Source organism: Gymnoscopelus microlampas, assembly GCF_963454915.1.
Source record: "Gymnoscopelus microlampas genome assembly, chromosome: 17".
Classification (NCBI taxonomy): domain Eukaryota; kingdom Metazoa; phylum Chordata; class Actinopteri; order Myctophiformes; family Myctophidae; genus Gymnoscopelus; species Gymnoscopelus microlampas.
Genome location: NC_139954.1, coordinates 24886215 through 24897183, shown reverse-complemented (window position 1 = coordinate 24897183; position 10969 = coordinate 24886215). Strand labels below are relative to the sequence as shown.

The following is a 10969-nucleotide window of genomic DNA, read 5'->3' as shown; positions in this document are numbered from 1 at the left end:
AGCTGGTCCATGGGCTCTGGAGAATAGCTGCCCCAGGCACTGTACCCTTAAGGGTATATATTAAACTAACACTCGGGACTGTACTGTGTGATGGTGCTAGCCCAGTCAGTGTGGTCAATAAGGATGTTACAGTCACGTGGTCAGGGTCAGGAAGCGTACCCATGGCAACCGAGTTATCTGTATCCTGTTTTCCTGTTGAGGTGCTGCAACTCTGTTTGGGTGGGAGAAGTACGCGTCAGTTAACAGAGTTCTGCACAACCAAAGCAAGTGGAAGGCTGAGGGTCTCAGTGGTGAGAGGGTATCGCTCAATTTGATGGGGCTCAGGGTGAGCTTGTGTGAGGTGAGGTCTGTGCGGATGTTGGTGTGTGTTGTGGTGCTTTTGTTGTGGTCTCAAGTGGGTCCGGAGTCTGTTGCACCCCAACAGAGAAGTCTCAGCATCAGACGAGCCTTCCTTGGCCTAGACAGGTGCAATGCCTGCGTGGGTACGTCGATCTGCAAGAAACTCTTCAAGGACCACATCAGGTAAGTCCAACTGCTGAATTGGGCTCTCTCCTACCCCTTCAGCCAATATGCTTTTATCAATTAACTAATAATGAAGAGAACGTTTCAAATAGACTGCCACACCCCATTCTGAGTTACTCTGAAGAAGACACTGTGTTGTCGAAATGTCAGTAATCCTTTTTGCAGCTATTAAACGTTTTTAAGATGATCTGTGTGCTCCAGCTTTTTCCTCTTTGATGCTGCTGTGGTCCCTGTCTGAGAGGCCCCCGGCTCTCGGTAAGCTGGGTTTTAGCATGTGAACTTTCTCAAATTTTAGTCCAACTGCTGTTTGCCTTTAAAGGATTAAACATATTTGTTTAATTTCAAATTATCTTCATTTATCATACATGGCAATCTCCAATATCTAAAGTAAAAGACATTAAAAGTTACAAAATTAATATTTTGTGATCCAGTGCATATCATCTGACTGTGCATATTAGTATGAAACCATGGTTCATGTCTTAGCATTGGTCCAATCTGGATGGTGACCCCACCCTCTGTTCTCCCTTTCAAAACAAGGTAATAAAAAGAAAGTTATTTTGAGAGGAACGGAAGAAGAGAAAAATAGTCTTGTTGAGTTAAATTGGCTGACAGCCCTGCGTCATATTCAAATAGCTTGTCAAGCACATTGTCTACTAAGCTATTACTAAGTCGACCACTGCTGAATGGAGCCAAATATCAATTTGTTAATGTTACGACCCCTATTCACACCCCAACCACCAGCTGCCCTTGTCTACACTTATGGCACACAGCCTAAAGGTTCAGCACACAGGTGAAAAATGGAAAAAAGAGATGGAGTGAAGCTTCTCCCAATACAGGCTGGCTGATTGAGTTGTCAATGAATCTCCACTGCCATTCCACCCTCCAATCACCATTGAACCAAGAATTACAATAACAGAAAATAACAGAAAATGTGTGTCTATTGATGTGTCACAATTTACAGTAATATACAACATTCATTAACAAAGTTCCTTCATATGAACAGGTTCTATTGGACCGATCTCACGTCATCCCCACTCACACCACATTGTCAGCACCCTTCATGTGCGTGCCTGATGTGAGGTTATAGTCTTGTGCCAGCAAAGTGCATCAACCGTTGGTTGTGGTTGTACATCCGAGGCAGAAACACCAGAGGGTTAATGGTCGGTGTAGAACAATGGCTCCCAAAGTTTTTCACTCACAAGACTAAAAAGATACATTTGGTGTCTCCCCGGGACCCAAACGTACAAAAATATATTAGGAATTCATCACTCAAGCCCTATTTCGAAAATGGTGAAAATAACTGATCTACAAGCTCACAATACATCACGATGCAACGTGTTGTGAGCTTAGGAACAGCCATTCCTTAGAATTGCTTGAGCTCACGTCTGGTAGTGGGCACTAGGTATGCAACAGGGCGCACCTGCCCATGGCCAACCTTACTTAGGTAGGTGACAGTCGCCTTTGCAAATTCACACTTTGCCAGGGTAATTGTCAGAGACGCTTACCCTAAACGGTTGAATACTATACCCAAGGACTTCATACCTATGCTCCGACCAATCAGAGGAATACACCCCCACATCGTTTAAGTATATGTTACAAATTGGGACATCACCAAGCACCATATTCATCAGGCTCTGAAAAGTGGACAGTACATTTGACATCCCGAATGGCAAGGCTGATATGCCAGATGCATAATGAGTAAGGGGAACCTGCCAGTATCCTTTCAGTAGATCAAGTTTTGGTAATAAAAACAGCCGACACAACATTATCACACAGTCCTCCATGCGGGGTATGGGGAAGGAATCGGGCCCAGTGACAGAATTCCCTTTGCGATAATCTGTGCAAAAACAAGGAGAACCATCAGCTTCAGGAGGAGTCAATAAGCAAGAAGAACTCCAAGCACTATAGCTAGGGTTTGCTAGACCATTTTCTGTTACAAGATACATACACATAATGTGTATATTATACATAAATATAGCTATACTGTATCCTAGCATTTTGAGAAGAGGTTCTGGTGGTGTAGCTTAAATAGAAGACACTATTTTGGCCCACACACAATACCAAAGAATCCTATCTTGGTATTATCAGCATTGTGTTTATGTATTAATTTCAGCTATGGCATGCTGTGGAAAGGTGCATACTGATAAGGCTGTCATGCCAATGACTTATGCAGCATATTGTGCTCACCACTGCCCATCAAATCTCTGCCAAAGTTAACATTTCCATTTCCCTTTCCATCCCATAACAACGAAAAACAAAGACTCTAATAATGAATGTCTGAGGACTCATTACAACCAGCCAAACAAACTTGATAACTTCACCACTACACAATAATATGCAACACAAATCAATATAAGAATGACCCAAAAAAAATATAAGACAAAAAGACAAACAATAGTGTTCCTGATCCCTTTCCTGGCTTTAACTCTCCCATCCGTCAGGTTTGATTGGTGGACAACGCCAGGACAAACCCCCCTGTTGGATGAAAAGCAGAGTTTCCCGGGGAACCTAACAGACGATTCTGTGTGTTGGCGCCCAGTGCGGCTGTCCTTCCTCTCTACCCCCCATCAACATTTAGTGTCTGACCGCCTCATCTGTGCCTCTGCGGGCAAACAGGTGACCTGCAGCATAGAGGCTGTCCTCAGAGCCACACCACGTTTCCAGAGCTGGAGGAACGCTCACCTGTTGCGGCACGACATGGTTCAGGTATGTACAGGTGCATCTAAAAGAAAGAAAGAACGAAAAAGCCACACTTTCAGAATTAAATTATACTTACTATATCTATATAAAAGTGTTAGAGCTAGTTAGGAGTATGTATTGCGTATGTTAAAAATGTAAGGGGAAGGAAAACATTTGCCAATGATAATGTGTATAAAAGCATTTTTATTACATGAACTGTTTAACTATTGTTAAACAAATGGCAAAACAGTTAATCTAATAAAATTGAGCTTACTTTCTGAAAACAAATATGGCACAATGAAAACAGTGAGGGCACAGAAAGGTTAGACGTCACACTTAGATTTGCAGCCTTTCATACACCATTGTTAGTAAATAAGACTGTACTTTCATGAATAAAGTTCACAGTCTCACCTTGTCCTCCAGGGCCTGGCTCCTCCCTTGCTGCGCTGCCCCTCCCAGAGACTACTGGATCGGGTGGTGCGTCGCTACGCCGAAGTGGCTGACGTCGGAAGCATCCAGATGAAACACTTTACAGAGAAGGACAAACTCCGTCTGCTCTACACACTTGCCGTCAATCAACACCCACTCATTCTACAGGTACATGTAGTCTAAAAACAGTACCATGTACTGTAATTTGGAGAGGTCGCCAGATACTTTTCTGAATGTGCAAAAAAATGTTGCCTACCATAATATTATTAATATTCGCAAGTACATTTTTGTAGTCACAACCAGAGACCTAATCTCTCGCCTTCTTGTCTCATCTCTCCATCCCATTCATCCAGATGTTCCCAAGTACAGAGGGCTGGCCTTTCCCCCGTTACCACGGCGCGTGCGGCAGGCTGATGGTGTGGACCAGCTCCGGGCCTCTGTCTGGGCTGTATGGGGCCTCCTTCGAGCAAAAGGCTGATGCGGCATACCAGCTGATACAGCTGACCCAGGGCCTGAACTCCAACAGCCTGGGTTACAGGTTGTTCTACACCCAGCTGCACCAGGACATGTTTGGGGTGTTGGAGGATGGCAGAGTGTTCATTAGTGATGCCAGCACCATGGGAGTCATCGACCTGGTACAAGGTGAGAGGAGGAGGCTGGTGATGTCGACTGCAGGAGAGGTAACAGTTGTACTGAACAGGTGCACTACTCAAACACCAAGGAGTAGTGCACCTGTTCTTTATCCTCCTGTGTCTTTTTTAAAAGACACAGGAGGATAAAGGGTCCATCTAGTTACCATACATTTGATTTGTACACCCTCACCAGTTACAAATGGATAAATTAACACTGAGGATTTTACTGTGTATTTCAATGATGTTAATTGTAAAAAAAAAAAGACACAGCTTATAACATTTCTATTCCATATTGGTGTGGGGGTCATCCCCCTTCTTTCTCACCAGAACATGGCAAGAACAGTGCCAGACTGAATTATGTGTGCAGTGCTGTGGCATATTCACAATATATAACAACCACCCTCACGTTTTAGCTGAAACATTATCCAATCATCCCTTTGGCCTGTTTTTTTTTTCTCTTTCTTTTCTTTCTAGTCATTCATTATTGTGAGGGAAGTACTGTACCCGTTACTGCTCCCCTACTGTACTACTGTTAGTCTGTTCCTCTTTTTCTTAACTGTTGATTGACAAACTTCCTCTTTTCCTCTCCAGTAAACCATGTCATCATCAGGTCTGTCCCCCTATGTGTGTCTACTAGTGTGTATTGCTTTCATTGACTGACTGATCAGGTGCTTTCCGCTCTTTGGCTACCCGTTCTTTCCTTCATTTTTAAGTCAATTTGGACAAACATGGGGACTCACAGTTGTGAGCTTGTAGGTTGGCTATTTTCGGCAAAGAGATTTGGTGTAGGGGGGAAAAGGAGTGGACCAGGTATAGGCCCCTGGGTGACCCCAGTCAACAAAGTATATAGGGTTCAAGTGGTTAATGATCAACTTCCTTTATCATAGCCTTTTCCCCATTATCCCATGCCTTTTCAAACACTTGCGTAACACCAAATCTTTGTCATCACATGCACCACCCAAAAATACACAACGATACAACAATGGAGGGAGGTAGGGGCGTGCCTCCTGGCAGAGATTTTTGCTCCACTCAGTGCAACTTTGTCATTTGTACCCAGTTGACGGCGGTATCAGACACCAGAAGTAACTGATTTTCAAGATAAAACATTTTCGAACAGAATTGTTGGCGTGAAAATCAAATAAAAATAAAAGCAACCTTTAATTTGGAGAAATCATTTCAGCACGGCACCCGTCAGCAGGGAGTGTTGGGCGGGAGGAGTAGGACGAAGGCCCTACTAAGTAACCGGACAGTGCGTTGTTGTCGACCCTATAATTACGTTGCCTGTTCAGTTCCAGCTGGTGACCTGTTATGCAGTTCACTCCTATCACCTTATCACTGACAACTGACACACTTGTCTCTCCTGCAGGCTTAGCTCTTGATCTTCCCTCAGGCCCTGAAGAGGACATCTTCTCCTGTCTGGGTCAGAGTATCTACCCCTGCCCACAGCCTCCTCCATGCGGTTCTGTACGGCCATCCCAAAGTTTCACCCTGCTCTGCAGACACGTCCTGCCCAAGCTGCTGCTGCCTGCCAGGGAGAGACAGACAGGACCCGGTAGGTTTCCACTCCAGACGTACAGTAGAACCTCTACTCCCAGGGATGCACTGATGATTATTAATGCTGCCATCTAATATGGGGCGGCCATAGCTGAGTGGTTAGTGAGCCCACCTAGTGAGCCAGAGGTCCTGGTTGCCACAGGTTCGATTCCCGGCCAGGCCAGCATATGTGTCGATGAAATGAAATTTGTCCCTGAGCAAGACTCTTAACCCCTAATTGCTCACAGGTTCTCATTGGAAACAAGACCGCAAGGACTTTCATGAACGACCTGTTAAAAGGAATTATCCTTATCCTTATCCTTATGGCTGCTCTTTTTTCCCCCACAACTGCAGTACTTAAGCATGAAGAATTGTTATTCAATTAATCAATCAATGCTACTGAAGCACCCCGTTTTGTGTTTTTTTTTAAGTGAATCATTTCTCCTCTTCTTATCAGAGGCTTATAGTGAAAGAGGCCAACTGACCAGTGATGTATCTCCGCTGCTCCGGATGTGTGCCGACCATAACCAGCCTGACTGGAGGATTCTTTGGGCAGTTCAGGCTCTCAAGGACACTCTGAGACCAGTGAGGCTGTGTAGTCCAGACTACGCCTATAGGTACCCCGAGTGCCACTATGATCAGGGATACTAAGCCGCATTTGGATACATAAAAAAATACATACAGTACGTTTACTGTATTTGTCATTCAAATCCAACAAAATGGTTTTCAACTGCAGAATGAGCACAAGAGAGCTGAAGGTGTAAATAAAGACAGTTTTATTTATTGACGCATAAAACATCCTTCAAACAATAAACCCATTTCAAGGAGGGTCTCTGTACAATGCTTACTAAGCAGTATCATTTATATAGAAAACGTACGAAGGGCCGTGCTTAAAATTTCATGGCTCCTTCAAATTTAATGGCAGGTACTCTGGGAAAAAAAATTACAGCATTCCATCAACAAATATTTTCAAGCAATAAATATGCATTTATAAATAGTGTCCATTTACATCAAAATTAGAAAAAAGAAAAGAAAATTAAAGTCTACTCCTTTGTCTATGTGCAACCCATTTTCTCTGTGACTTGGCTGTTGTTTCTCTCAAAATGATTTAATCTTTTATACCCAAGAAACAAGCAAACCTAAAAATAAGAATAAAACCTCAGCATGGTTCCGACAAAACGAGATCAAACATAAAACCAAATAAAAAATAAAATAAAACGAGGGGAAATGTTTCAATCAACATGTCACTCGACTCTTCACATTACAAAACACTTTTTTCTTCTTTTTCCTGACCCAGGAGATGTCTATCCATCTAACATACAAAAGACCAGCTATGCTAGTTACTCATCTCTGGTGTGGGGGGAGAGGGAGTGGGTGTTGAAGGTAACGAAAGTATGAGAACTCGTGTCAACACACAAACATAATACAAAAAAAAAGGAAAGAAAACATATATATATTTATATATATATAAATATATATATATCTCAAGTCAGTAGTCTTTTGTGTGATGTTGATGCCAGTTGTAACATAATATATACAAAACGTTTTTCTTTCGTTACTTTTGTGTGTATTGGGGTAGGGGTGGTGAGGGCTTATGTTTTCTAGAGAAGTCCAGCTGGGCCAGCAGTAGAACAGTCTGGTCATCATGGTTGATGGGAGAGGCTGACGCCACCCCCCTCCAGTCCACTGGGGGGAGGCACACCACTCTGGGCAGGTTGCATAGACACAACAGCTTTCACACAGCTGCCTTATGGGATAGCTACAAAGCGCAGTTGAAGGACTGCCGGCTTTACTTCCTGAATATCAGAAAAGAAAGTAGGGTCTCTCGGAGAAGTCCGCCAAGAACTATTAAATTGTCCTCAGAACAATTGTTCGTTACCATCAGGAGGAGGGAGGCAGAGGACTTGCCTGCAGAAAAAGAAAGAACACGATGAAGCTCTGTGCACACTCACTCAAGTTAATCGAAATAATTGATTAAATCTATATTAAAAGCACCGATTACATTGATTATTTAAAAGCAAATAACCGAGTTTGGTAGAAAATGAGATTCGACGAGTGAGCTTGTAGGTTGGCTATTTTTGTGCAAAACTAAGTATGCAATAGGCTTATGTGGTTAATCATACTTATCAATTTAGTTGATTATAATATCAATCATTTCCCTATATATATTTTCTGTAAGAGAACGTGTTTCTCGATTATTTGTTTAATTGAAAAAGTAATTGAAAATAATCAATAGTTGCAGCCCTATTTTGGACCTGAGACCGTTTGGTTTCAGTCTGTAGCAACAACTCCTCTGTTCTGCAACTTTTCACACCTGAACATGGTTGATGTAAGGGAGGGGTGGTTGGTAATATTCAAAGGATTCTCTCATTCATACTTACAAGTGTGAACTGGTCATAGACCTGCATGAGGTCATCTACCCTGTATTGCTCTAGCACCACAAAGTTATCCAGGTTAGTGCTCCCCCTACGGGCACAGTCCTGGCAATGCACCACGTAGGTTTTCCTGCGGTTGCTCTCACTGGTCACAAACAGCAGGTCAAACACCTCCACCTGGGAACAAGAGTTTAGAATGAGAAGACTGTTTCAACATTCTATTGATGCCAGGAGACACGTAAATACCCATGTCAACATTCTGTGAGCTTTTTACACCACTAGCACATTTAAAACAACGACAGCAACAATAATAATATTTGTTTGGTTGGCTAGCTAGCTAGATATCCTACACAAAATTATAAGTAACATACAAGAAATTCACAAAGGTTGGAACATTCAATTAAGTTACCATTTACGGCCTGAAACACTCTACTACACAGTACAATCCTCAGTGTTCATTTATCCAGTGGTGTAGCCTAGTTTTTTGCAGAGGATACACTGATTATTCCTGCACACTCACACATGCACACGCTTTCACTGAATAAAATAACCTGTTACAATAACATGCAAGCTTATTAATTAACCCACATTATAAAATCGGATTTATTCTCTATATAATAACACACTATAACAATAATAATTAGGCCTATTATTATTATAATAACAATAGGCCTATAATTATGCATCCACACATAACATAGCATTCAGTAGCCAAGACCTGACCAGGTTTAGCATACTGATGCATCATGATATGATATCATATGGAATGCATTTATCCCAAAACAAAGTAAAAGCACAGCCTGCAGTGCACATCGTTGAGACTGAGGGTGGTGTTGCGTTAGTTCTCTCATTCTCTGAGACGGACAGACAGGGGTGGAGTTGTGTTGTGTATTGATGGCTTCTTCAGAAACGCTAGCTGGGATGGTTAGCAGACGTTACACGTATTTTAAAATGTTCGCACAGAGCATACTACTGTACGTATATAGCGTGCATTCGTAACACACTACTGCATTTATCCATTTGTAACTCAGTCAGAAAGTGTTCAATTCTCTCACTCTCAAGAGTTAAATTAACAATGAGGATTTTACTGTGTATATTGTACCCTGTAATGCACCACATCTAGGAGTGTGTGTGTGTGTGTGTGTGTGTGTGTGTGTGTGTGTGTGTGTGTGTGTGTGTGTGTGTGTGTGTGTGTGTGTGTGTGTGTGTGTGTGTGTGTGTGTGTGTGTGAGTGAGTGTGTGGAAGAGGGGGGTGCCTTTACTGCCTTACTACCTCGCAGATGCTGCAATAATGAGCAGGCTCGTCCCTGCTCCTCCCGTGCCACACCAGCTCCTTCCCAGCGGCCAGCAGCAGCTCCCGTAACATCTGACACTGCTTGAGAGTTCGCAGCAAACAATATCTAACACACACACACACACACACATAAACGGAGACGAAGACGACGAGGATCAGCCAAGGATTCCCATCCAATTCACAATATTTGTGCAGCACCCGAAAATCACATGATTGTAAAAAATTTTTTTAAAAGAAGCTAAGAAACAACACTCCACGCAGAAGGCGCAATAAAAGGGCGCAATAAAAGGGCGCAATGAAAGGGCGCTATATAAGGGCGCTCCTCGGAGTGCAGGCATCTTTGCTATGTGGCCTTCCCAGGACAGTGTCAGTCATGGCTTCCAGCCAGCAGGAAGAGTAAACTGCGGGGAGAAATCGCGTTTCTACGACGTACTGTTTAACTTTTCGCATTTGTGGCAACCCCTTAGGGCATGGGTTCCCAAACTTTTCAGCCCGCGACCCCAAAATAATGCGGCCATTGACTCGCGACCCCACCTAACCCTGGAGGTAATTTATGCACATAAACTTGCACGTTCGGCGTGCATTTGTAATGTATTAGAATGGTAAAATGTACTATTTGTAATCATTTTTAGAGTGTGTTTCATCCATTTTTTTTTTTTATGACCCAAAATAATTTCACGACCCCACCGTCAATGTCCAGCAACCCCAAGTGGGGTCGCGACCCCAACTTTGGGAACCCCTCCCTTAGGGCAGAAGAGAAAACACTTTTGGAGGTGCACTCTATAGAGGCATATTAGATTCCAATTTGAGGTTGATTGGATGTTGCGTTCATGATATATGATATGAGGTTTTTGTTTTTTCCCCCCTCTAAGAAATATGCCCAGCCCACAAAAGCAATATACAGGCAGACAGTATGTAATATCAAAACCCTGTTTGACGGTCAATGTCATGACTCACAACTCACAAGACCATTTGCACCTATTTGGCAGTGACATTTGTAGCATTTGTAGCTCCCCTAGCCCTATGGGTTTAAGTGAAATCTCTTTTGGCTCTGTGTAAAGGCCCCTCAAATGTATGATTTAAATTTGGGGTCGTTCATGATCTTGTGGATGGAATATGAAAAATATGAAAAATCTATGTGTATAACATGACTCCAGAGATAATGTGTCCGGACAAAATCTGTATGAGTAGCAGAAAAGGTAGCAGCAAAAAGTAAAGAAAAAGTAAGAAAATGGTGGAAAATCTAGTAAGGCGGAAATGCTATATAAAATGTTTTGATTGTACAATGTACTGTCCAAGAGTTATAGGCCGAAACACATAACAGCCTGGTATAGCACCACTGTGAGGCCGATTTGAAAATCTGGGGTGGAATGTCTTCCATGGCCTACAGGGAGTGTACATGCAAAATTTGACACTGATCGGTCTAGTAGATTATCACAGTACACAGATAGACAGACAGACGACAGGGGCGAAAACAGGCCTGGAGAAACCACAAGGCTTTAAGG

At 42.8% G+C, this 10969-nt stretch overlaps 2 protein-coding genes across 5 annotated transcripts in view; one reads left to right on the top strand and one right to left on the bottom strand.

Annotated features, from left to right (window-relative positions):
• Positions 1-227: 227 nt before the first annotated feature.
• Positions 228-9564, top strand: dipk2b (divergent protein kinase domain 2B). Of its 3 annotated transcripts, XM_084085241.1 has the most exons (7): positions 228-522; positions 2964-3228; positions 3625-3798; positions 3984-4272; positions 5629-5814; positions 6253-6412; positions 9417-9564. In XM_084085241.1, exons 1-7 carry the CDS (start codon positions 314-316, stop codon positions 9460-9462), a joined length of 1329 nt encoding a protein of 442 aa, XP_083941367.1. In that variant the 5' UTR covers positions 228-313; the 3' UTR covers positions 9463-9564. The 3 variants fall into 3 exon arrangements, with proteins under 3 accessions (XP_083941367.1, XP_083941368.1, XP_083941369.1); XM_084085242.1 differs by lacking the exon at positions 9417-9564 and having other exon boundaries at positions 6253-6453; XM_084085243.1 differs by lacking the exon at positions 9417-9564 and having other exon boundaries at positions 6263-6406.
• The window catches only part of kdm6a (lysine (K)-specific demethylase 6A), a 55951-nt gene continuing 51530 nt past the window's right edge, over positions 6549-10969 (bottom strand). For both annotated transcript variants that reach the window (XM_084085239.1, XM_084085240.1), the window contains 3 exons: positions 9444-9570; positions 8177-8347; positions 6549-7703 (listed from right to left, as the gene is read on the bottom strand). In XM_084085239.1, coding sequence (XP_083941365.1) covers positions 7677-7703; positions 8177-8347; positions 9444-9570 — 325 coding nt within the window. In that variant the 3' untranslated portion in view covers positions 6549-7676. The remainder of the gene's footprint in view (positions 7704-8176; positions 8348-9443; positions 9571-10969) is intronic.